Raw genomic sequence first — 26,293 nt, 5'->3', positions numbered from 1 at the left:
AAGTCTCTTTAAATGAAATTTCATGATGCCCAGGACCTTGCCCTGGCTCCTTGACCAGACTGGCGCGGGGCGCGTCAAGCAAGAGTCGGCCCCGCGCAAGCGCGTCAAAACGGAACCCATTCCGGATCGCGACTTGACCACCAAGAAACTCCCATCCTCACCCGAGAAACAAGATTTCTTCAGATCATGTACGTTATTTGAGACTTGGAAACATATACAATGATCAAGGCTAAGCCGCAGTTTCTCTTGTTCAGCTCAAACCCCACCGACGTCTCCGATCCGACGATGTCCGTCAGAAGAGTGCGACCCTGCGCCACCATCCAGAAACAAAAGGAAACCCCAGCTAATTAGCATAGCACAGATTCTTGATTGAAGGACTAGATCACGATGATGTCTGGGTCATGGTCGAAGACGAGTTCTACGCCGTCGCGCAAACCTTCACGCAGCATCTTCACTATGCGGAATATGTCCGGCGCAAGAAGGAAGCCAAGGCCCAGAGTGCCATGGGTATAGAAGAACCCGACAGGCCTACAGATGGCAGGACAGCAATGCCCAAGCAGCTCCAGCACAAGAAAAATGCCGAGGCGCTTGCGACGCGCCAGAAGGCTGGGCTGGATCTTCTACTCGAGGGACAGACGGATGAGAAAGATGATACCGAGGAAGACGATACATGGGCTGGAACACATCTCCACGACCTGATGACTAGCCCGAGAAAAACACGGTCGTTGGTCGGTGCGCGGGCCTTGAGGTCTTCTACTCGGGCTGCGGCTGGCTTTGGACAAGCCCCTGCCTCAAACTGCAGTCAAGTACCAGGAATCAGTAGAGTGGATTCAGTGGCATCTACAAGATCTAAACAGCCCGACGCTCAGGTTCTCGACTTGGATCAGGAGACTGCGTCGGAGGATGACGATCTCGAGTTACAATCTAGCACTGTTGCTGCGCCACGCACGAGGGAAATGGAATCCAATGCGTCGAGTGCTTCAAATACGCCAATTCCCTACAAGAAAGATCCCCGACAATCTACATCATCTCGTCTGGCATTAGCCAAGGAGAAAGAGAAGCCGGCTTCTGCACGCAACAGCCAGAAGCCATCCGACGGATTCAAGTCGAGAATGGAAATCTTATTCGATGAGCTTGATGAGCTGCCAGCGCCATCTGCGCAAGACACTTCTATCTCCGACAAAGAAAAAGAACTACCTTCCGTTGGGGGAATGCCCCAGGTGGAATCGGGCGAAGACAAATTGGAGCCCAGCAAATCCCGCTATACCGAAGTTCCGACATTTTTGGTGTGATAATCAGCTTTGAATTCCTCCGAACCTTTTTTTTTCTCCTTGTGGCGATCTGGATGTCTTCCAACTGTTTCCCGCTCCACCACAGCCGGTCAGCTGCTTTCCGCGCCCGACATGTCATGGCAAGTATCTGGGGTGGATTTGAACCATCGAGACGGGTTTAAACGGCCTGGGAGACGGGATGGCCCGATCCGGCGCTCACTCGTCGGATCTGACTTTGGATATTCTCCTTCATCGATGGCTGGCGAACGACTGTCTCGACTGTCGCTTCGTTCTTCTCCAGGGTCGCTCCCTGGCTGTTCTGGGACGTCAGCGTGCTGTGATTGGTTGGTCAGATTCGGCCGTTCAGGTGGTATTTGGCTGGGCGAGAGGACTGACTCGGCATCGGAGAAGCATGCAGGCAGCTCTTCCTTGCGGAAGTTGGTGGGGGGTCCCTGGAAGTGAAGATGGTTAGTTACGTTCCTCAACATGGGACTCGGCCATCCAGCTCCCAGCGTTCTCAACTCACAATTTCAAGCACCGGTTGCTTGGTGCGTGTGAATGGTGACTTGATGCACCGGAATATTTGACGAAAACACTCCATCGCGAGTGTCCGGGGGGTTTCTGAGCCGTGGGTCGGCAAGGAGATCGGTCTCGATTTGGGGGATAAGGGCCGAATGAATAAAGATGTGCGAACCGTGGAACAATGCAGCGGACGCGGACCGAGGGTATATCTGCAAAAGCGAAAACAATGAAGGCAATGGAAGACAACGCTCTGTCTGGCGAAACAAAAAAATGCTATACAATGAGGGATAAGATGCGAAACGAAGGACTGGAGACAACGCCCAAAACAGAAAAACAGCAAGAACGAAAAACACAAGTCAAAGGGAAGGAAGATCGCAAATGCTCGAAGGCATTGATGAATGGGAGAAAAGAGGAAACAACTTGAGCAACGAGGCCCTGGCGTTCCATATATACCCAGGTGCAATGCCCGCATGCAGTATGTACATCCATACTGACGGCTTGTCAAGGACGAGAGTGATCCACAGTCTCGCCCGTACAGGTGGAACTGGGCGACAGCCGAGTGCTCCTTTGGCATGGGAGAGGGCCACGATGACAGGCTCGGTACTTCCCCTTTGCCCAACCTTGGGTCGTGACACATTCCATACGGGTCACTCCCCTAGCTGGGATGTCCTTTGGTGACGACTTGGAGCACTTGGAGTCTTTATTTCTGTTTTTTCGTTTTCCTTCTTTGTCCACGTATTACACCCGGGATATGCAAGTGTTTCAACATGCATTGATTTGCCTTTCGTACTGCCACGATGCATGGAAAGCGCCTCGATTCATGATTCGCAAGCCTGCAGGGAACAAAAACAATACTAGGCGTTCCTCTCCCCGAAGCCCGTGCATATGCTGCCGTCGGCATTCGAGTATCAGTGGAGCAGAGTGGAGTAAACGAACAAAAGGGGTAAAAAGGGGAAAGGGAGTGGAAGGCCTCGTGCTTGTTGCTGTCCAAGGGCTCCATTCATTCATTCCTCTTTTCTCCCTGTATAGACGGGACCAACTATGTGGTTGCACCCCCCCCCCCCCCCCCCAAGAGATCGGCTGTCGGGCGAGTTTAAGGTTTGCAGCGTTTCCCCAGCTGCAGACATTTCGATCTTGTCTGTCGATCTTCGACGGAAAGAAACACGCACCGTTTGTTGGGGGTCGGATATCTGCGTATGGGGAGGCCCTGCAGGACCCGGGGAGAAAGGGCACCCTTGGTTTCGTTGGGCGCCTTCTTTGCTCTGATTCATTGATTCAAATATAACTCGAGTGGAGTGACAATTTTTCTGGCTATTTTTATTCCAATGCACACACCCTTTTCTGTGGGCCTCTTTGTCTCGGAAACTTGGGGGGGGGGGGGGTGTTGGCACGATTACTCGATTGGGCATGTAATCTTGTTCTTCTTCTTCCTTCTATTTTTGTTTTGTTTTGGTTTGGTTTTTTTTTACGAAAAGAGAATTCGCTTGAATGCGTAGTCGATCGCCCCATCGCCCTGTCGCTGTCGATCGATTATGGATTCGTCACTGACAGGATGATCCTGTGGGCTCATACTAGCTGGACAGGCCAGTCATGAATGAATTGCATCGTCAAGATTGCTGATCCCGATTCTGCTGCGCTGCCTTCTCGCTGAATCTGTTCTCACCAAAGCTGAATGAATGACTGACTCTTGACTCCCCTGCATCGAGGCTGAAGTGTCAGAAAAGAAAAAAACAGACAAAAACTCATGACATCCCTGTCTTTTTTTTACAAAGTAGTTCGCGTTTAACCCCCCTTGGGCCGGAATCGCAATCTACTTGTCTTTCTCTGTTTTCTCTCCTTTGTTCTGACGTCGGGGAGACTCGGAAAATCAAGTTAACTCTTTTTCTTTTCTGACAAATTCAACTTCCCCCAAACCTTGCGGGCTGTCGGTGAGATTGAGGAATGGTTCGCGTGTTTTTCTTTTCTCTTCTTTTTTCTGTTGCGGCGCCCTTGCGTCGGAGCTATGTCTCGCTCCCTCCTACAGTAAAACCCGACTTTTTAGGCGCTGGCGCAATTATTAACGCAGGTACGCATTCCAAGACTTGGAGCAAACATATAAAACATCGAAAAAGAAAGAAAGAAAGAAAAATATCCCATCATGTTCTTCTCTCCTTTCTTGCTGCGTTTAGCGCGGCGTTGGGGTTGTGGTGAGACATGCGCGCCGAGCCCTAACTCCCGAAGACAGGGATCGACCTGGCAGTAAACACTCGACAATGAAAAGAAGAAATAGTCATTGAAACGGCAGCATTTCATGATGAGGTAAAAGATGATTTGAAATCAAATTAAATTCTCTTACTCCAGTCTACGTGTAAACTCCTCGATTGTGTAACTCGACCTCAATGCTCGCCATGGAATCGGGCCCTGGCTAGTATGCAGTGGAATTTTCGTGCAATGCAAGGTCCCCCTCCCCATAAAAACGATGTATGTAAGATACTATGCGCACATGCCTCGGTTCCAAGCTGCCGGCTTGCCCAAGCGCTTGGTTTTTCTTGCCTACATTCCCGGGTCGTGATCTGGTGGAGTATCTACACTCACGCACGTACCAGGTTGCTTGATTCCGTTGTCCTTGCGCTGCTGGGTCCACTTCCGACATTGCTTGCAGCGGGTGATGCAGGATAAGAATTACATTACTGCATGTACTTACAGTAGGGAGGGAAGACGAGAACGTGTATTCAGTGCTGGTGCAGTCGATTTATCTTGGCTGCTTGGCCTGCCCTTCCTATTTGTTTCTTACATCTTATATGCTCAGTGAATTTGAGAGGACGGCCATGAGTCATCCGTTTTTCTGTTTCTTTTTTTGTTGCGCAATCTTTGGATTACTCCAGGGAGAAATCCGCTGTACTCATATTTCCTGACATCTACCAATCCCACGGTCCCACTTTCACTTTCACCCTGCAACGCCAGGGTAAAGCTGACCTCCAATTATATACTCTATTTCGGGTAATCCTTGATGTGGTGGCTCTTGAGCTTGACAAACTGCTCGAATCCGAATCGACTGAGAGTAACGCCACGGCCAGAGTTCTTCCAGCCTGTCCAGGCCAAGTCCTGTAGAGTGGTTAGCGGGAAAACACGTCCAACAAAATCCAACGTCGATGAATAGCAACATAACACTTACAGGACTGGGATAATCGGACCGGTTGATAAACACAGTCCCAGCCTCAACGCGCTCAACAAGCTTCTCAGCCGCGGCGACATCCTTGCTCCAGACGCTAGCAGTAAGACCGAACTCACTGTCATTCATCAGCCGCACCGCTTCGTCGTCGCCCGAAACCTTCATGACGGGGATAACGGGCCCGAAAGTCTCCTGCGTCATCACGAGCATGTCATGGTTGACATCCGTGAGCAGCGTCGGCTTGACATAGTTTCCATTGGGCGGGAAGTTCTCAAAAGTCTCGTTGGCGGGCGTTTCGTCCTTGGCGCCGTGCTTGACCGCGTCCTCGACGTGTGCCAGGATGGTCTCCCGCGCACGTTTGGAGATGACCGGCCCAATCTGCGTCTTGGAATCGGAGGGGTCACCGACACGGTACTTGCTCAACACATTCTTCACTTCGGCGATGAAGCCATCACAGATCTTCTCATGCACGTAGACCCGCTCGATCGCGCAGCAACTCTGCCCGCTGTTGAAGATCGCCCCGTCGATGACCTCTTCGGCCGCCCAAGCCAGATCCACGTCGTCTCGCACGTATGCCGGGTCCTTGCCACCGAGTTCTAGGCCCACGTTCACAATCCGGTCCGAGGCTGCCTTCTGCACAGCCAGACCACCAGCCACCGACCCTGTAAAGCAGATATGGTTAACAAGCGGCGACCGCACCAGGGTCTCCAGCAGCGTGAAAGACCCGCAGTGAAGGAACTGGATCACATCCTTAGGCAGGCCGGCCTCGGTAAACGCGGAGGCGACCTGTTCGACAATTGTAGGGGTTTGCGGCGAGGGCTTAAGGATCACGGCATTTCCAGCCAGAATCGCGGGGATCAGGCTGTTGACCAGGATAAGCCAGGGGTACTATATATCCGGAGACAAGAAGTTAGCTACAATACCCACAGCATCACCACCACCCACGTCAATAATGGCTCTTAAGACAATATCGCAACTCACGTTCCACGCAAAAATAATCAGCGCCACGCCCACAGGCTGCCGCTTGATATACCGCCTAAACCCCTTCTCTTCTTCCCCAGACACGATGCCCTCATCGCCCAGGACCGAGGTGCTGATGCGGTTCAAGTAGTGACTGCGCTTGATGGCCGTCATGACCTCGACGCCCGAGTAGCCAATGGGCCGGCCCATCTGCTCGGTGAGCTCGCGCGACAGCTCATCCTTCTTGCTCTCCAGGATCTCCAACGCCCGAGTCACGATCTTTTGTCGCTGTTCCAGGGTCGTGGACTGCGAGAATGACTTGAACGCAGCCTGGGCCGCCTCGGGGATGCGGCGCAGATCCTCCGATGACACCCCGGTGCGGGTGACAATCGGCGCGTTTGTCGCGGGGGATATGGTGGTGATGGTTTCCAGCGACATGATGAAAGGCTGAGAAGAAGAGTATTTGTCGGAGGAGAGAACAGGCAGTCGAATGTCGCGGAGAAGGAGGGGTAGTCACGTTACTGCTATCTTATCGATGAAGTCATTGTCTACGAACGAGGATATAATTCAATGGTGTTCAAGATAACCTTGGAAGGGTTGCAATGCTTGTTCTCTTCAGAGTGTTCCTGGCTACATTCCTCTACATATCCCTCACCAATCGCGCTCCCGCCCATGCATACAGGTAGTTGTGCTGGTACCAGTTGACACTACCAGACAGTCAGCCAACGACTCACAGCCCAATTCCAACAAGAACTTACAAACTAGTGCGTCCAGCAATCCGGGGCAAAGTTGCCCAGGAACCGCCGAGGATGATGTTGTGCTTTCCATCGAAGAAATCCGCTATTGAATAACCCTCCACGTTAGCGCGCTCATCTTCGACCATCCTCACAAGATTCAGACTCACAGGTGTATCCCGGGTAGATATCCATGGATTTGAATCCCTCGTGCGGCATAAGTGGCGTGCTGGTCCATTCCCAGACGCCTCCCAGTCCCCCCTGACCCGCAAGCCGGTCACCGTGGGGGGTCACTGGGGTGGGATGCCAGTGCTGGAACCCGACGTTGCAGCCGCCGAGGTCCCGAAACACTGGCGTGTTTTGGCTAGAATTATCTGATACAGGCTGGTGAACGGGAGAGCGCGGCTTTATGCCATTTGTCGTGGGCTCATTGACTCCATTGCTGGTACCGCAGTTAGTTATATTGATTTCCAAGTCAGATGCGGACAGCTGTACATACCCGTGGCCATTGGCAGCGTGACCTGACTCCTGATGGCAGACTTGGTCCACATACTGATAGATGCTCTGGACTTCTTCGAAGGTGGGAATCCTGCACTCCATCCACTTGGCGTAACTCGCTACTTCATCGTAAGAAGCAACCAGCGGCCAATCCTTGGCAAGCTTCAGAGGCACTGGCCCAAAAACAGTTCTGACGGTGAAGCTGTCCAGAAAATCATCAGCTGCAGAAGCACTTGAGCGGCCAACGCCATTTGATATCGAGCCTTTCAGGTTTGAGTGGATACACGTCCAAGAGGCTGGCCAGGTTTGAAGTTGAGAGGCCTGCACATATGTGGCATACTCGCCGTTAGTAATCGGACGAGCCTGGGCTTCAAAAGAATGCACCCAAACTGTTCTTTGGGGTTTCTCGTTGTCCCACCCGAAAGAATGCTTGGGCATCACAGTCTCGTCGGAGTCATCCAACCCAACAGCCAGTGTCTGTTTCGGGATGCGAAACCACTCATTGGGCTTCGCGTGGTTCTTTGCCTGTTGGGCCATCTGTGTGAAGTCTGGATGGGCAATGCCGACAGGAGGGAGGGCTTTGTCACTCTGAAGCAGCATATACAGAAAGGTCTCCAGGTGCATTGCTTCATGCTCAAAGCCGATCCAGAGGGCCTCATTAAGACATCGGTCATGAGATGCTGTGTTCTGCTGTAAGATCGACCGCGCTCGATTCCGGACTCTCTCTTGGTAGTCCAAGATTTCATCGAGAGGCGGCCACTCATCAGGGATCTCGCTGTGAGAGTGGCATTGTTCTGGATCTTCTACGTCGGGGTCGATGCCACGCTCGAAAATCTGCTGGTAGGATTTGGGCTTGGTGGGTTTCTCTCGCAATGCTCGGGTCAGGTGTATATCTAAACAGCGAACTAGTTAAAATAGGACTCTTTCTATGTGGTTTGGGATAACCTACCGAAAAACGTGGGGATGTGACCCAGGTAGAAAATCAACGCATTTCTGAGCTTGATTGGCTTCGACCAAAGCTCTTCACGAGGGATCATAGTTCTGGTGACTATGTCCCATGCAGCCCAGAGAGATTGGAAGTCTTCCAGGCTCGGAGTCGGCCGGGCCGCATATTGCGAAGGCTTCATAGGCACATGGAGAGCAGCAGGCGATAGCAGATGAACATCTGTATAGGATATTAGAAACGTAACATATCCAGCATCCAGCAAATTACTGCTTTAAACATGTGCTTTGTGGGAGCGGCCTGTTGTGAAGACCACTGGATTGAAAGTCCCAAAAAGAAGTAGAAATGGAGGGCAACTCACGATAATTATCTGCCGAATTCCCAAACTCAACTTGCGAGATTAATCCTGCACTGCGCCAGAGACCATCCCGCTCATCACGGCCATATTTGAAGGCTTCTTCGAAGACGAGCTTCTCGCCCTTTGGAATCTTGATGCCATTGATGGCCACATCGACTTTGGGCGAATACCATGCTTGATGCCGCCCCACGCTGGTATCATAGCCGGTCAGAATATCCCACTCGCCGGGTTTGAATGCCTCAAAGCCGAGAACTGCATTTGCGTGGGCCAAGCCATTCTCATAAAACTTGCGCGTAATGCCTTGAGAGTCATTGTAGGCACTGTATACTTTCTCTGGCGTCTTGCAGGCATCCAGTCCAATTAACATGAAATCGGATGGATGCAGGAGTTTTGCAAAACCACTGAGAAACTCCGTGGCCTCGGGACGATCAAAGTTGCCGATTGAAGAGCCCATGGACATGACGACCGTCGGTCGTGTTCGGTTCGCTGGAGTGTCGAGCCAATCGAGAGCATCGTCGTAGGTGCCATGCAAGCCATGGAATCCCACATGCGTGAAGCTCTCCGGGTTGATCTCGGAGAAGGTCCTTCGCAGTTCAACCAGGGATAGGTCCAGGGCGTAGTAGTCTACTTGTTTCTCGACCCGTTCGCACTCGCGGAGCAGAATCTCAATCTTACGCAGATTGCTAAGAAGCCGTGTCAGCACATTGCTCAAAGCCATTCTCGATCGCGCGTAGTTCCTGGGATCGTGGATTAAAAGTGTAAGGACAACAGACCCGCTGCCAAGTTCAACCAGTTGAGCGTTCTTTGGGATTCGCTCGACGATGCGCTGTGCGTGGGTTTTCAATGCATCGATCTCCGCGTTGGTCAGGTAATATTCATCCAAGTAGGTAATTTTCTCGAATAGCTTGAGTCCCTGGGCGTCATAGAGCAGGAGGGTGGGGAATGAACGCCTAGTCCCTGGAGGTGGTGCAAGATTCTTGTAGATATCGTCGACGAGCGAGAAATCCAAATTATCCTTACGGATGTCCACAATATCGACCGTGTCGACGTTTGTGAGCGCTGTGGGAGACATCTTGACTGCAGGAAGAAAGCACGCGGGTGTGTCAGATCGACGATCAAAATTGAGGGGGGTAAAAACAAAGCAAGGGAATATACCCAGAGTTGAAAGCTAACAAAGCCAAACACTTCCGGGGGACAGTGAGGAGTTTATAGAACAAGCCAAGCCGAGCCCCGAACTTCGTCGATGCTCGATGACGAATGATGCAAGCTCGGAAGGAGGTACCCAGTGAACCCAAAGAACCATTAGAATGCACGTAGAGGCTACACGAGTGATTGAAAAATCCAAAGAGAAGGGCCAATTTAACTTCAGCTCAGCATCCTACGCAGGGTTTATAATAACCGAGCTCGAATCTTCAGACCGGTTCCGTTCCTGGAATGTTTGCAATACCCCCCACAAGTCTAGACCTCCCCGATCCAGCCATACATGACACGCAGCCAGATTATCAGATGGGGCGGTTAACTCACCCGCGCCATGCCGACTGACGTCGAGTATCCCACTTGGGAGTTGGAGTCTGCCAGTCGTGAGGCTGTTGATGTGGGGAGCTCGGCTGGGTGAGGTCATAGCGCTGTTTGTGCAGTTTGGATTCTTTGCCTGGTTTGTGCCGTTTGCAGAATAGGGGCTGTTTGCATATTTTGTCGAGTCAAAGTGTTTGCCTTGTTTGCTCTGGCGTAAACATAGATCGACTCGGATCCACAGGGTGAAGGACATTACTTGAAACAACGAGAACCGGCCGTTGCTTAAAGACCTTTCAAAAACATTCCGACCAAGAATAACTCTTGTTTCAAAGAATCGGTGTCAACAAAACCATTATTTCTCTCTTTCAGCCCTGCCCTCGGCTATGCGGACAAAGCCTTTCAGAGACCTGGGAGGGCAGCGATAAATTTCCAGCCATCGATCATGGTTGCCTCGATCACCTCCGTTCTTCACTCACTTCTCTTGAAAAAAACATTTACCATGAGGTTCAGTATCTTCCGTCACTTACGAAGAAGCAAAAAGAACCAATCTTCTGATCCCCGCCCTGTTTTCTTCACGCTTGGCCAGCTTACAACCGAGAAAATGAAACTCCAACAGGATCTGTATGAGGCAGTTGACACTATAACATCACTTAGGGCACAGCTTGCAGAGTACGATTTTCTTCTGGCGCATTTTCAATCCCGGGAATCCGAACCTGCCTTTGCAGAACTGCAACTTGAGGAAACCCCATCTTCATCGCACAGCTCGCAAATCAGCCCCAAGACCAGCACCATTCCAACCTGGATTGACGATATCTGGCTGTGCTCGGGAAATGACTCACCTCTCAAAGACGCTGAGGACCAGTGGGAGGATGATTGTCCCGAATTTGCCCTGAGCATTGCTTCACACGCCATCTGCTCTGACCCATTCCTCTCGCCAGCCGAGGAGATGCGCTGTCGCGTGTTCGTGGCCGCGGTCCTTCATTCTCTAGGACGATACGAGGAATCCAACCAGCGCGTAGAAGTGCTTCTGCAAATGATCTCCCGCCACTACCTATTCGACGGTCCCCATTCCAAAGATATCACCGGCATTGCGCATTTCATCCAGGGACGAAACCTCATGGCCCTCAACCAGGTTCCTGAAGCATACTGGTCACTGTCGCGAGCGCTGAGCACGCCAGGCTACCACACCAAAGCCCGCGACTACCAAAAGAAAGCCATCGAGGAATTCACACGCAACGAGGCTGCGAATGGAAGTGCCTCGCCAACAGTATCCCTTCGTCCATTGCTGAGTTGGATAGACAGTGAGAGCTCGATTTGTTCTGACTCTGTGCACCAATTGGATGTTTTTTTGACTAGTGATGTCCACAAAAACTTCTCCCAGACCGATTGCGATACACAGGTGCCCGCTGCATCCGGCCTGGGTGCTCGAACCTTCGTCGACCAGCTGTTTTGTGTTCCTTCCACGCCGCCGATCAGGGAAACTAGACTGTTTTAGTATTTTCCTCGTCAGGGAGTTATTTCACCGGGGCACCTGTAATAGTATAGATCTTATAGATTTAGCATGTTGAGTTTGATAAATTGACTTGATTTGTTTTCCTGGCCTGTTTTATTTTGATTACAGAGAATCTGGCCCAGTTGAAGTTCTCTCCGTCTATACTTTCATCAGTATCGCTGTCCTGAGCACGTAACTCTATAGCCTCGGATGACAAATGGTTTTCAACAATGCCTAGGTGTGATGTGCATCTTACACTTCAAAGAGACAGAAGACAAAGCCACGGGAATCTGTTTGCTCAAAGAAACACATTATCAGAATGACGCACAAAGAAATAAAACGATAACTACAAATAAAACAAAGAGAACCTGAGAGTTTCAAGATATAAATGGATGAGACATAAACATAGAAATCGAATCATAGACAAAAGGACACCCCAATAACTGACTCTTTGACTCTTAGTCCTTCTTAGGTCTTTGTCACAGCCCAAGGAATCCGAGGACTGTCTTTGAGGGCAAATCCCTACAATAAGCTGGGCGAGTATTCCTTTGTAGGCATCTTCCGACAAACTCGACACATTGTGGTCGATAAATAGTAGCTCTGAATTTTCTCTCCTAGTTGAGATCCACATTCTCCTTTGTCATCCAAGATACAAGATATCCTGGTCGGGACCCATTCTCAAAGAATCTCCCATCCCCCCCCCCCCCCCCCTGGTTCTTGCTCAAAGAGCCAAAAATAACTTCACTCCCCATAATACACAATTCATGATGTGGTACACACGAAGCGAGGACTCCGAGTCTGAGTCCGGGTCAGCCACACCCACCCCATTCCACCAGAACCCCCAAGTCAAGCGCTGTTTGCAAGAGAAGCAAGAGCACAGGCGGGAAGTGCTATCAAGGGTCCTGTCTCTCCAAATACCCACCATACCTGACGACTTCATTAGGCGACTCGATCAAGTCCAGGTGTCCTGCGGCCTGGTGATGACCATGCTTTATCTGAAGGACAAGCAGACCGACGATGCCGAGGCAGAGGCCAAACAAGCACTCGCAACTGCCGAAAACCTTGAAGAGGAGAGACTTATTGCTCGGTGCTACTACTGGATGGGGCGAATCGAGTTTACCCGTGGAAACATGGCGACGGCTTATTCGCATTTTGGGGCGGCACAGCCCTGTATTTTGGATGACGATTATCGAGAAGGGAGAGACTTGGATTTTTACAAGACACTCTGCAGTCAAGGAGAAAGGAAGGTGTTTCAACCACCCATGGATCACAGTAATATACGAGCGACTACTCTGAGAAAACCGACCAAGAGCGCTATGTTTTCTATGACAATTGGATCCCGAAAACGAAAGCGCGATGGGAGAAATCGTGACATGGAATTTTGTTAATAAGCATCTTCAGTTCTTCCGAAATAGTGGGCGTTTCATTCCACTTCCACTGCCACTGTCTACAACTATGGTACACTTCTTATAAGAATTGCAATTGTCTAGTGCCAACCATGTAAGGCCAACGCTTAAAAGACAAAACAAATGAATGAATATCACTCCCAAGACTTGCTTCTCGGCTATATAGGAGAATAGCGCTATAGGCATTGTTATCAACAGTGTGCCTAAGGGCGTTTCGTAAAAACCAATTGGCACCCATCCTATCAAAAGAATTAGCACAAGTCAAAACAAAAAACAGAAAGCAATTTAATCCCTAATACATACCATTGGAAACAACGTCGCAAATACCCTAATCTCTTCCGACCTCGCTGTAGCATGATGCTTCCAATCAAGCTCCAACGCAGCTTTCCCGATCATACCTGCCATCGAGAGCGGCACATACCTTCGCGCGAGACAATCATGCGGTCCCGCACCAAAAACAAGCCAATTCTTGGTTTTGGACTCGGCATCTCCAGAAAGCCAACGATCAGGATCAAACACATCGGGGCTGGGGTACACATCCGGGTCATGGAGAGCGGGGTAGCAGGATGGAATGAGCATGGACCCTTTGGGAACAGTATAGTTGGGAGTAAGCGGGAAGCTCTTGGTGGCTAGGTAGGGGACAAAGATGACAGGGGGTCTGTGGCGGAGGAGCTCTTTGATGACGGCATTGGTGTAGGAGAGTGATTCCAGCATCGGCAGATCAAAAGGCTTGGTCCTATCGCCTCCCCGTGCAGCTAGGTTCTCTTCTCGCAATTTGTCGAGCACGTCGGGTCGCTGGGCGAGAACTTGGAATAACCAGGTTGTGGCGCTGCTGGAAGCGTCCTGCGATGCAAAGAGAAAAGTGAATAGCGTCTCGCCGATCTCTTCGCTCGTGAATTCGCGAATTAGATTTGTTGGCTTCTCTGCGTCTTTCTCGCCCGCAGTGACTCTCCCGCGATACCGCTCCGACTCCATCATATGGAGCACCCAGTGGTCCACGATGCATGTGGGTGTTGCGCCCGTCGCCATATTAGCCTTGCAAGCGGCTGCACATTTGGCGAACTCCACATGGATGGCATCTGCCGCCCGCTTCCCCAACCAGGGCTTGGTAAAGGGGATGTACATTGACAGGGGGATGTTGACCAACTCAAGGGCTGCAGTCGCAAAGTAGAAGTCGTCGGCGATTTTCTTCACCGCGTCTTGCGAGATGTAATCTCCAAAGAAGGTGCGGCACGACAGGGCACAGTTTATCTCACGAAAAAGAGGCATAAACTCAATTGGCCGCCCCTGGTTTGCCTTGCTGGCGACAACGAACTTGTCAAAGTAGTTGGCAAATACCTTTTCTTGGACTGGGAGGTAGGTAGCCATAGCTTTGTTGGTGAATAAAGGAGTCAATCCCCGACGGTACTCGGCGTGGGCTTTGCCCTGAAGAAAAACCCATGCTTTATGGCCTATGATGTCTTTTGCAATCGGCACGATGCATGGTTCAGCGTATGAGGGCGACTTGAACACTTTGTGGGCAAGGTCTCGGTCGGAGGCGAGAACGACGAATCTGCAATCAAAGGCGTGAACAGGGACGCATGTAAGGGCTTTTTGATTATAGCTGCAAGGATAACCATAGACAGATACATACTTGTGGAAGATGGATACACAACTGAGTGGCCCACTGGCCCACTGCGCAAGATACGACTCGAACTTTGGATGGATTGCTTGGAGGAAGGGGCCCATAAGCGGAATCTTCAACGGAGGTCCAGCAATGGAGCCCTTTCGTTTGATGTACATGACTAGAGACGGTGTCAGCAGAAGGAAGCATCCCATAGCCCAATATTCCTGGTTACCTTGGTCATAGAGCACCACACCAAGCAGAAAAGCTACAACGTATTGCCAGGTTGACCAGCCCGGAGCAAGTCCCAGCAGAGCGCCTTGAGGCTGAGAAGTGCTGGAATGCCATTTCTGTAGTAGCTCGGACTGAGCACTGGAGGTGTTGAAAATATCAGCCATGTTGGAGTGTTTGATGGTAGGCACGCTTCGAATTCTGGTAAGAAGATAGGGGTACTGTGCCTTATTATACGATGATCGGGTCAGTATTCTGGACAATTTAAATGAGGGCAACATCTCGACCCACTGCTACGCGCATTGAAGTGTGCGTCTATATAAACATGCCGACAATAGATCCATTGCGTCTCTGATTGGTCAAACCGCACAGTATACATGCTGCCCGATTGGGACTAGACTCCGGGGGGGCATCGGGGTCTAATCCCAATTGGGCGAAGGCAAATGAATATGTTTTGGAGCAAAAGTGTTGATATCGTGGGTGCTACTGGGGAATTAGATCATGTCGAGGCTCGGAATGTAGAGGATCGAAGCGCATTCTGATATTGTTGTATTTACTAAGCGACCACCTCAGTAGTTATACAGATATAGCCCTGCGAGGTATAGTAATTAGCCGGCTTGACTATGACCTGCGTTGGGGGCACATGAAAGCGGTGTGGGGCGCTCTACGAAACGCTCATCTTCCCCAAGTCGCGTAGTTCCACAAAACACACTTCAACCTCACTCGGCCTCTCTCTCCCATAATGCGCCAAACTCTTCGCCGGTCCTGCGCAGCATGTGCCAAATCTAAAGCCAGCTGCGACCTTCGGACTCCACGCTGCTCTCGCTGTGTCAAGCGCGAGGCTCAGTGCGTGTATGCAAACGAGCCCACGCCAGCGTCACCGGAAACTCTTGGACGAGAGGATGGCGGGTCTTTAACGACCCTCGATGGAGTCTCTTTGAGCGGCTACCAATTCGGGTCCTTGGACCCTTTCGATTCGTACCCGCGGACGAGACTTCCCCGGGAACACGTTCAACGTCTGATCTATAGCTGTACGTATCTCTTTATTCTCGGTGTTAACGATCAAGCGTAGCTTACATGTGAATATGCAGTCCTCCACAAAATTGCGTTCCAGTATTATCCCCTCGACCTCAATGCAACATCAAATCCATTCCTTATCTCTTGGTGGCCACTTGCTCTGGGTGACCCGGCACTATTTCATGTATCACTACAGACAGCTTGCCTTGATGAGGAGCTGTTGGCCCAGAGGGGCTTCCAAGCTTCTGAAATTCTCATGGCCGACTCAGTGGCTTTACTTCGACGCAAAGTCGGAGATGCGTCATTGGCTGTCCAAGATGGGACTATGAATTCTGTCATCACCTTGGCCGCGATTGAAGTAAGATACACTCCTGAGATTCTATCTATATTTCCAGGATGATCCAATCCATATACTAATATTTGTCGTTTAGTTTGGCAAAGGCAATATCAAAGTTAGTGAGATGCATGTTGGCGGAGTTAAAAAGCTGGTCGACATGAGAGGTGGCATCAATTCACTGAGACAGACCAGCCCACTTACCGCAAGAATGGTTGGATGGTATGTCACTCGCCTGAACACTGAATCATTACACTGCTGACCTATTCTAAAGGGTATCAATGCTCGTTATGGGCCATCCCCAATTCGAAACCCAGGACGACGTCGGCATTGGGGAGGGTATACCTCCCATTCCGGAATGGCAGCTGGACTCAGGCGTCCTTTATAATGATATATCCGAGCCCTGCATGATGGACGTCGATTATGAAGTCAAAAACGTCTTTATCCGTCTCCGCAACGTGTTCCAACGAGCACAACAAATACCCTTCCCAACCACACAACTTCATGACCTCACGTGTTTCGTCATCCACCGACTTTTGCTCTCTGCTTCGGACAAGACAAACCCTCTCACCGAGTGCATTCGCTACACAATTATACTTTACATGTTCACGATTCACGGCCCGACATATTACTCGCATGCGATTATACAAAATACGATTGTCACCCGGTTGATGAAGCATCTCATGCAACTTGATTCGACGCCTAGCATACACGAATCACTGGATGCCTGGTTTGTTGCAATTGGAATGGTGGCCTCTAGCGGCACGGCCCATTACTTGTGGTTTATGGAGATAGCACGGGGTATAGCTGAATCTCTGCAGCTGAGAGACAGTACCGATGCTCTCGTCCACATCAAGAGTGTTCTATGGCTGGACTCAGCTCATGGCGAAGATATCTTTCAGCCTCATTGGAATGCTATTCTTGATTATGCGGGTACATCTAAATCACTAGAGTACTCAGTGCATGTCTCATCAAGCAGCATTAGCACAGAAATTTCATGAGCTAGAATCATGTATACCAATCTATGTACCGAAATTAGTCACTTAAGTTCTCGAAAAAGTGGGTACGACGTCCTCTAGGCCGATGGGGCATTATTTGGCGGTCCTATCTCAACAATGGCCGAGGGGTGTAGTTGTTTATCACGTAGCCGTGCCCTCGAGTCGCCCTACACCTATCGGTGTAGGTGGTTCGCAGACTAACGATAGTTCGCATTCTAATAATAAAGTTTCTCTTTATCACAATCTTTCTCTATATACCTACTTTGCCCGAATCCTGCCAAGTTATCAGAAGTGGGATCCTTGAAGCCAAGGGCAAGGAAAGTAGGGTCAAGACCCACCGGGGGGTGACTATAAGGATGGGCGCCCCGTCCCATTTATGGCCCGGGGCTGTTGCCCGTTCCGCTGCTTTTTCTGAGTCAGCCTGCCAGAATCCTTCCTAGAAAAGAGGGAAGGATTTCTATCATTCATACTTAGATAATGATCATCCATGATATCACGTTGGATATAATGCCCAGAGCTTTAGGATTGTATTGAAAGACTTTCCTTTGATTCAATGGCTTCTTCATTCTTTCCTCATCTTCAATCTTCAATATCAAATCAAACTTAAAGTGAATGACCAAAAGCTGCCTACTTTGGCCCACCTTTGCAACAATTCCAATCATGGCCACCAAGCCTAGTTTTCTGACTTTGGTAGTAGTTAGTGATTCTGCTAGGTAAGCCCCCCCCCCCACCTTTTTTTTTTTTTTTTTTTTTTTTGTTTGAATGGCTGGCCACTAAAACTAAATCTTATACCTGCCCATTCAAGTATATCCCACACACCTTCTCGCATTTCCCACAATTGAATCCAGAGCGAACACTCCTCGAGGTTTTTCCCAGGCAGTAAGCAATGGAAACAGAAACCGAATAATTATGAACACTCGGAAAGGCCTCGACACTTTGCCTTTCGACGATCATACGTACGTGCACATGGACAAGGACCGTTGGCAATGTAATGAAGATTGGGACAAATCAGATTTCAGCAAGTGGCTCAGAACGCCTGAAGATCAAACCCCTATGCTTGATGTGGTTGTTTGAACCGACAGCCGGGTTCATCATAGCAGCGGGGTTAGTTATGATGTCTTCTATAGCCTGGAGGATGGGGTCATCGCGATCAGGTTGGATGATGACCCGAAACCCGATCAGGAGCGTTCGTGGCTCGGGAAAGCTCCCCAATTTGCCGCTGTGAGGGCATGGATAGATGTATCCCGTGGCGGCCGTTCTCCGAGAATTCTGAAAAGACTATACACCAACCCCGCTACTCTGACTGATATTTCTATTTGTCACTATATATGTCAAGCAAAGACTAGCGACGAAAAGGAAAAGTGGGTTGAGTTTTCGTCGAAAGGGAAGGATCAGATGTATGATGCTCTACTGGGACTGGATACTTCATATTTGGCCAAGGTTTTCTGGATTAAAAGCAATAGCGCCTTTTAAGTAAGGCTGCAGAAGATTGCTCTACTGGAGACTGCAAGGGGAAAACTCAAGCTACGGTTTGACTTCATGAGAGACTCGATAAGTTGAACAGGCATGGGTAAAGCATCCACAAGGAACGGGCGGTGACCACAATGGCTCCTAGGTAGTAGAAAAGAAGAGAGTATCAAATTCGATGGCTTATAATTCACAGCCGTCATTATGAGATTCGAGTAAAGAAGTGGTCTAGTAATTATAGATAGGCTTCTTATATATCTTTGTTAGGAGAGATGGAGATGCCTAAATATTATGTTAGTACCTCACTTATCCCTTTGCCCTATTATATAGATATTTTTATAGCCTCTTCTCTTATTATTATTAGATATCTGTCTCTTCTCTTCGGGTCGTACCCTAGTACCCGACTTCCCTTCCCTCTTTCGCCATTAATCTTCTATTAACCTAGCCCGATTCCTAGAAAAAAAAAGGTAACGTATTCATAATAAGTTGAGAAGGGGTAGCTCTCCTATCTGCGACCTCCACCCTGCGACCCTGCAACCCCAAATTTTTTTCTAAAAAAAAGTCTAGAAAGATTAAGGATAATGAGAGGTGAAATGCCAGGCACAGTAAGGGCAAAAGTTCTCAAAAAGGGGGTAGTACACATCCCTAAGTCGGTGATGTATTATTGCGCGTTCTTATCTCAACATTGGCCGGATGGTGTAGTTGGTTATCACGTGTCGTTAACACCGACAAGGTCCTGGGATCGAACCCCAGTCTGGTCATACTTTTTTACTCCTTATTTCCCTGCCTCGGTTGGTTAGTAAAGAACGACAGATTGATCCTACACTACGCGGCTAAAAGGGGCACACAGCTGAGCGAAGGTGGCTAAAAGTAAATCGAAGGTGGCCCACTTCCCACCTTCGATTTGCTTTTTAGTAATCCCCAGCCACCTTCGATTTGCTTTTATCCACCTTCGCTGAGCCTTATATAATAAAATTTAGCGTTTAGTGTAAAATAGAAATAATCCCTAAATCCCTGAATTTCCTTTCTTAGGCTTTAATCTACTAAAATAGCTAATATATAAATAGTAGAGGCGGTTTCCTAGTTCCTTTATAGACTTTTATAGGTTTACGGAGAAAAATATATATCTCGTATATATATTGTATATACTAACTATCTAAAGGCTCTATTTTTAATTAATAGTAACTCTAACTCTTTAGTCTACGAGGATTATTTAGAATCTAAATAATCTTTAGACTATAAAAGTATTTTGAATAAGGAAAATCTAATTTCTCTATTAACTAAATCTTCGATTAGACTAAATTAATAAGAGATATTACCTATTATTAATCTATTTTTATTATAGCTCACCCCTCTATAGATCCTATAGTATAGTTTTATTATTAGTATTAATAGATAAAGGTCTAATATTATTTATAAACTTTAGGAGTATCTAATAATCCCTAAGTATCCTATAATAAATAAAGAAGGAATTCTACACTTTATCTATTCTAGTAATCTATTTATTAGTATTAAACTATTAATATAAAATCTAGCTAATATCACGGAAGTTTTTATTACCCTAATATTAAATATATATTTCCTATATATTTTAAATAATATATACTAATATTATTAAGTTTAATTTTCTATTAAATATAAAGGTAGTAATACGTATCGAGCTTCGCTTTATTTCCTTTAGAAGCAAATAATAGATCAAGAAGCTAAGATATAGTATCGATCCTATATATATACTAGTATTCGGTATTACTCCTAAGCCTACCTAGACCTTCTTTAACTATTAGCTTGATACGATCGGGTTAATCTAAAGATTTTTAATAAGCTTCAGATAAAAGCAGCTCGCCCTCTTTAATAATCTATATATAAATAAATCGAGAATCGAATAAAGGAGTAAGTAACCCTTTATATATATTAAATATATCTTATACTTATATATTATATAGGTTTTACTAGGCCTATATCCATAACTAGAATATAGATAGTTTATATAAATATAAACCTAGGTATCTTATATATAAAGATTAACTCCTAACTATTTTCGAAAGGAATAGGGTAAGTTACTCTATCTAAAAATAGTTATTTTATAAATACTAATTATCTAGATACCCTTTCTTAGATACCTAAGTAGTTCCGATAGTTAAATATAGCACTCTACTAAGTAAATTTCTTACTTTTTCCGAGGAATAGATCTTAATTATTTAAGATTTCTATACCTAAAGCCTAGATTATAAGATCTAGAGCGTTATAGTTAATAAGATCAGAACTACTACTATATTATATATTATTAAAGTAAATATAGATACTATAGTACGTATTTCTATATTTTATATTTATAATATACTTATATCTACGCTAGACTTAATATATCTAAATAGCTATAGGATAGTAAAGATTAGAGAGTGCTTTGTTCGATTTAATCTTTATATCTCTTACTCTTAGGAGCGGTTTCCGTTTATACTTTTGACTACGTAAGGTTGTTATTTATATTTCCCCCTCTCTCTAACAAAATTACCTAAAGCTATTACTAAAGAGGTAATAGATATGATTTAAACTATAGAAGTGGCTACCCTAACTATATATATATATTAGGTAGACTATATACTATATATATATTAAATATATATTAATTATATAAATAGGGAGATTGATGTTTACGCTAGTATTTACTACTCTTATTAATAAATATAAATTATTAGCGTTATAGTATATCTATAGTAGCCTTTATATCGAGGATAGGGTTAGTGCTTTAATCTATAAGTAACGACTTCTTCTATATCCCAATAGTATAGCTCTTATAGATATAGTATACTATATAAATTTATGCTTCTTTTTACTTAATTTTATAGGTATTTAGCGTGAATATCTCTTTAATTAAGTAAGGTTAAATAACGAGCAGTAGATCCGTGACGTTTATTTCTTTAATTTATCTTATACGTAGTGGTTTATCTTATATTATATATCTAAATAAGTAAAGCTTTTTCTAGAAGTATAGTATATAGAAATAGATCTTGCGTTTAAGATAGTTTAAGGAACGACGAACGTATTTTTAATTTCTATATAAAATAAGAAGGTGCAACGTATATTTATTAGTTATACTTATAATATATTAAATATATATTAATAATTAAAAGGGATTAATATATACGCCTATATATTTATAAATATTAAAATATATAAAGTATATAGGATCTTATTTAAAAGGATCTTTAGGATGCTTAGGAATACTACTCGTGAGGAAGTCTAATAGGCTTATCTCCGTGGATCTAGAGATGATATTAAAGGGATTTATATAGTTATTATAGATATATATAAGAAACAAATATTAGGTTAGTAATATTTACTATATATATATAATATATCTTTTTAATAGGTAAAATTTATAGGGCTCGGAGACTACCTATAACGCAAAGATCCAAGATATTTATAACGCGAGTATTTATATTATATACTTATTTTCTGCCGAATTTATATAAAATATGCTTTTCGCAAAAAGTTCCTAGATTATAAGGCTATTAGTGTTATCGACCTTATTTAGAACGTAAAATCTAAATTAGAGGTTATCGAGCTAATAGATGAAATAGCAGAAAAGTGGCCTAAAACTAAATATTAGTTTAAAAGTAAGAAGGTCGACTAGGTTCTAGTAGGGATTACTCTAGAGTAATCCAAAATTCTAATTTTATAGTAGAATAATACTCTATATCATATAGGGATTAGTGAGAGTAGTTATTACTATAATAATAAAGCTATTAGGCGTAAGTAAGCTTTGCTTACTACTATTCTTTAGTATATTATTATTATATATATTATATATATTAATAATATACTAACTTTATATTTAATATAGGATAAAACGCTATATAGATAAAATAATATAGAAAAATCGAGTTACTTTAACTAAGGGCACGTATTATTTATAGCGTACTCGTGACGTTATTTCGCGTATCTCTAGAAATAATCGAAAATAGAGTAAGTATATACCTAATCTCTAGTTACCTTATACTAATAATATATAGAAAAGAAAGATTAAAAGATAGCGGAACGGCGTATCCGAAAGCTTTATCTTATATAGAATCTAAGGAATCTATATAATTAACTTAAACCTCTAATATAGCCTCCCTTATTTCGAGATAAGACTAATACTATTTCGGTTATAAGTTTAGATAATATAGAATTAAACTTAATATATACTATAAGTGTTAGAAGAATAACTTTAGTCCGTATTAGATTAAGGTTAAGATCTACTATACCACGAAGGGTAGAGCCTTTTTAGGATTATTACTAAATTAAAGAGGCTTAGTTAAAGAAAGAAATTATAGAGCTTAAACGGATTTATAGGGTTTAGGAGTTAAGAAAAAGATAGGATACTTTACTTAAAATAACCTTAATAGATTAAGAAATAGATTATCAGGATAGGATTATAGGAGTTAAATATATTTTTTATAGATATTTAAATTTTATATACTCTATATATTAAAAACTATTTATATATAAATAAAATACCTTTTAAAGTAGCTATATCTATCCGTAAAATACTATCTAAAATAGCTTTATCTATCTATAAAATACTATAGAAAATAGTTCTAACTAGAAGATCTATTTATCTCCACTATTAGTCTCCTCGTTATCCTTATTAGTCTCTTTATTAGATACCTCGAAGTCCTTATTATCCGATTTATTATAATCCGAGATATTAGGGTTAAAGGCGGTATCGGTTAGACTAAAGAATAGGATAGGAGTAGTAGAAGGGTCGGGTCCACGCTATAGATATTTAATATATATAAAATAGATATAAAAGTTTAATATACTAGATAACGGCTATAAAAGCCTAGGATTATAGAAGTCTAGAGGCGATAGAAATAATATCTAAACTACGTAGCAAAACCACGATCCTAATTCCTATTTACTAAAAAGTAAATATATACCTAGTATATCTTTAATTTATAAAAAAGAAAAGAAAACACTCACGCGATACGTTTATAGATATTGGTAAATTAGCTAAATATAGAGATAATAGGGCCTCGGCCAGGCTTATTTAGGTACTTAGCATAACGCCAGCCTTTATTTAGTATCTACTTCTTAATTATATTAATACTAGTAATCCGCTCTAGCTAAGCCTTAGGACGTCGGTCTTCTAGAATAGCTGCTTATAGTTAATATATATTAAATATCAGGAAAAGGGAGACTTACTTATACTAGGATAGGCCTTCTATAGATAGCGATAGTAGATAGGCTACGTCTCGTAGGATATACTGTATATTATATTACTATTTATAGTAATATTATACCTATTAACGCGAAATATATAGTTAGTATATATTTCTTATATATTTTAGACGCTATTAATACGTATATAAAAGTGTTCTCCTTCGATAGGCGTATTAAGTTATTCGAGGGCAGGTTATTAGTAAACCTAAGTTCGATATCAGATCTCTTAGACTTAATAGTAGGACTAAGATGGTTCGGACGTTAATTCGGATTATTATTTAGAATAGGTCCTAGTTATATTTAGTATATATTTCTAACGCGTATCTACTAGATTTACTATAAACGAAGCTAAAGTACTAGTTAGGGTTATACGCGTTTGAAATCTAAGGGTTATCGAATATAGCTTTAGTATACTACAAACCTAATCCTAATATATTAATGTATTCACGATATACTAAACTTATATATAGTAGATAAAGAGTTAATACGAAGTAAAGGATAAAGAGATAGAGAAGGGAAAGAGAAAGGAAGTTTTATTATAATAAACTAAATAGAGAGATAATAATATATTTCTATTATTTCTTTATTACTTATATATTAAAGTTACTATAATAACCACGTGTTTACCCTACTAACGCGTCTTATAAATAAAAAATATATAAAATACAACTATATAAGATATCTAAAAAATAAAAAATAGATATATACCTATATAATATTTAAGAAAAGGTAGTATAAATTAAATATATACTATAATTAATTAAAAAAATCGTACTAAATAGTTTAACCCCTCTCTATTAGGATTAGTTTATTAGATAATAATATCTATAGACACGTGCGATAAAGGCGATAAGTAAAACGAAGATAGAAAAAAGGAGATCGAAGATAGGAAAACCCACCCACCTTCGCGGAGCTACCATTAATCCGTGGTGGGCCACCTTCGATTTGATTTTAGCCACCTTCGCTCAGCTAGAACCCGGGCTAAAAGTCTGGGTATACTTTATAATCCAGATTTACCCTACTATATTAAAAACTAAATAACTCCCCTAATCTTAAATATTAGAACTTTATACTAAATATACTAAAAAGGAGATTAATATCTAGTATACTAACCCTTTATTATATATATAGTAGCAAATCTACGCGATATAGACCGAATTAGGCTATAAATAGCGTTTTGATCAAGCTAACCCTAAGCGTTATATATAGCCTTTTTAAATAACTCCTAATCTAATTTAGATTTACTATTATCTAGCTAAGAGTATAATTAAAAGATTTTAAGCTTTAAAAGCCGCTATACTAGTTTAATAGACTTGAGATTAGATAAATAAGAAAGCTAATTTATTACCTAAATTCTGTAATTTTCGAATTACTCTTATAAAATATTAAGCTAGTTTATAGACTAGCAAAACCTTTCTTAAGAATATTAAAATAAAAGTTTATAGTATAACCTTACTAAGATATATTATTATCGCGATTTATAATTATTATATTTATTCGATTACTAGTCTAAATTATAATCTAAACTATCTATAAAATGTCCTTTCTATAATTAATAAGATTTATAAGATCGTGTTGGGGGATCAGACCAAATTATGTCAATTAATGGTGTATCCTAGGTATAAGAAGGATTTGTTAAGAGATATAAAGAAAAGAGGTTATATAAGGGTTGGGGTTTCACTAGGAGAGCGGTCAGTTTCCACTAATGAGGCATTTAGGTCGAGCTTCTTTATTATATAGGACTTCGTACGAAGGTCCCGTAACACTATACTAGTAGGGCTACCTCTAAGGCCTTACTTAGTATATATACTAATTATTAGACAAGTTCTATAGGATTACTATATAAATATCGAATTGCTGATTTGCTCGCAAAAAAAGAAGTAATCGTATTAGCTAATATTTATCTATTCTAGCGAATTAGGGTTAAAGATTTATCTAATATCGCCTAGTAGCCACTACTAGATCCCCGAATTCTATCTACTACTTTTCTAAAAAGGTAATCTACGTAGATATCAGATAGGAGCGAGGCGGCTAGGCTAATCAAAAAAGAAGGCCCTACCGAAGTATTCGAATTACGGCGAAAAAGGTTATATATATTGAGGTTGCCCTATTACTAAATAGGGTAAAATATTTCAGGTGATTGAGTAAGAGTATCAGGTGATAAGGGGTATAGTGAAAAAATTGTTATACAATTAGAAAAGAAATCGAAAAAGGATTACATAAGAAAATGCAGTGCCAATAGCGAAAAACATGTAGTGTCCCTATCAATAGCGCTTATGTCATATTTTAGGGTGCCAATAGCGAAAATTTTGGGGTGCCCCTATCAATACCCGCTTACCGGTTACATTAGGATTTCACCTTAGTAAAATCTTTTTCGTTTTCCTGGCTACAATAGACTTCTTCCTACGAAGTTCCTTCATCTCGACTCCTTCCATCAAATCTCCATGTTAATCGTGGTTTCTGTTGGTCTTTCCCTTTTCGTTCCGCTCCTACTATACACGTATGGCCATATTTATATTTCTGTGAACCCCTTCTTATGCAGTGCTCTTCTCTAGCTACTTCACACCTAGACTGCCCAAAGTTTAACC

General features: G+C 44.1%; 8 protein-coding genes across 8 annotated transcripts; 4 read left to right on the top strand and 4 right to left on the bottom strand.

Moving 5' to 3' along the window:
* Window positions 1-25: 25 nt before the first annotated feature.
* Window positions 26-1,292, top strand: NUU61_004250 (uncharacterized protein; the record flags this gene model as incomplete). The annotated part of the gene is made up of 2 exons (XM_056654832.1): window positions 26-188; window positions 382-1,292. The coding sequence occupies 2 exons, from the start codon at window positions 26-28 to the stop codon at window positions 1,290-1,292; spliced, it is 1,074 nt and encodes a 357-aa protein (XP_056512859.1).
* An 89-nt stretch (window positions 1,293-1,381) lies between these two features.
* Window positions 1,382-1,872, bottom strand: NUU61_004249 (uncharacterized protein; the record flags this gene model as incomplete). Its single annotated transcript, XM_056654831.1, has 2 exons — window positions 1,382-1,723; window positions 1,798-1,872. 2 exons carry the CDS (start codon window positions 1,870-1,872, stop codon window positions 1,382-1,384), a joined length of 417 nt encoding a protein of 138 aa, XP_056512858.1.
* A 2,891-nt stretch (window positions 1,873-4,763) lies between these two features.
* Window positions 4,764-6,342, bottom strand: NUU61_004248 (aldehyde dehydrogenase family protein; the record flags this gene model as incomplete). The annotated part of the gene is made up of 3 exons (XM_056654830.1): window positions 4,764-4,877; window positions 4,948-5,832; window positions 5,926-6,342. The coding sequence occupies 3 exons, from the start codon at window positions 6,340-6,342 to the stop codon at window positions 4,764-4,766; spliced, it is 1,416 nt and encodes a 471-aa protein (XP_056512857.1).
* A 431-nt stretch (window positions 6,343-6,773) lies between these two features.
* On the bottom strand, window positions 6,774-9,509 carry NUU61_004247 (DUF323 domain protein; the record flags this gene model as incomplete). Its single annotated transcript, XM_056654829.1, has 3 exons — window positions 6,774-8,011; window positions 8,086-8,301; window positions 8,441-9,509. The coding sequence occupies 3 exons, from the start codon at window positions 9,507-9,509 to the stop codon at window positions 6,774-6,776; spliced, it is 2,523 nt and encodes an 840-aa protein (XP_056512856.1).
* Window positions 9,510-10,451: 942 nt separating this feature from the next.
* Window positions 10,452-11,447, top strand: NUU61_004246 (uncharacterized protein; the record flags this gene model as incomplete). The annotated part of the gene is made up of 1 exon (XM_056654828.1): window positions 10,452-11,447. The coding sequence occupies one exon, from the start codon at window positions 10,452-10,454 to the stop codon at window positions 11,445-11,447; it is 996 nt and encodes a 331-aa protein (XP_056512855.1).
* Window positions 11,448-12,208: 761 nt separating this feature from the next.
* Window positions 12,209-12,832, top strand: NUU61_004245 (uncharacterized protein; the record flags this gene model as incomplete). The annotated part of the gene is made up of 1 exon (XM_056654827.1): window positions 12,209-12,832. The coding sequence occupies one exon, from the start codon at window positions 12,209-12,211 to the stop codon at window positions 12,830-12,832; it is 624 nt and encodes a 207-aa protein (XP_056512854.1).
* Window positions 12,833-13,053: 221 nt separating this feature from the next.
* NUU61_004244 (Cytochrome P450 61) lies at window positions 13,054-14,851 on the bottom strand (the record flags this gene model as incomplete). Its single annotated transcript, XM_056654826.1, has 4 exons — window positions 13,054-13,089; window positions 13,154-14,402; window positions 14,484-14,634; window positions 14,689-14,851. 4 exons carry the CDS (start codon window positions 14,849-14,851, stop codon window positions 13,054-13,056), a joined length of 1,599 nt encoding a protein of 532 aa, XP_056512853.1.
* A 575-nt stretch (window positions 14,852-15,426) lies between these two features.
* Window positions 15,427-17,036, top strand: NUU61_004243 (Zn(II)2Cys6 transcription factor; the record flags this gene model as incomplete). Its single annotated transcript, XM_056654825.1, has 4 exons — window positions 15,427-15,715; window positions 15,776-16,059; window positions 16,133-16,257; window positions 16,310-17,036. 4 exons carry the CDS (start codon window positions 15,427-15,429, stop codon window positions 17,034-17,036), a joined length of 1,425 nt encoding a protein of 474 aa, XP_056512852.1.
* Between the last annotated feature and the right edge of the window lie 9,257 nt (window positions 17,037-26,293).

The sequence above is a fragment of the Penicillium alfredii genome (assembly GCF_028826965.1).
Source record: "Penicillium alfredii strain IBT 34128 chromosome Unknown utg000005l_segment0_segment0, whole genome shotgun sequence".
NCBI lineage: Eukaryota > Fungi > Ascomycota > Eurotiomycetes > Eurotiales > Aspergillaceae > Penicillium > Penicillium alfredii.
Note: the sequence above shows the minus strand (reverse complement) of the source record. Positions and strands in the feature narration are given on the sequence as shown.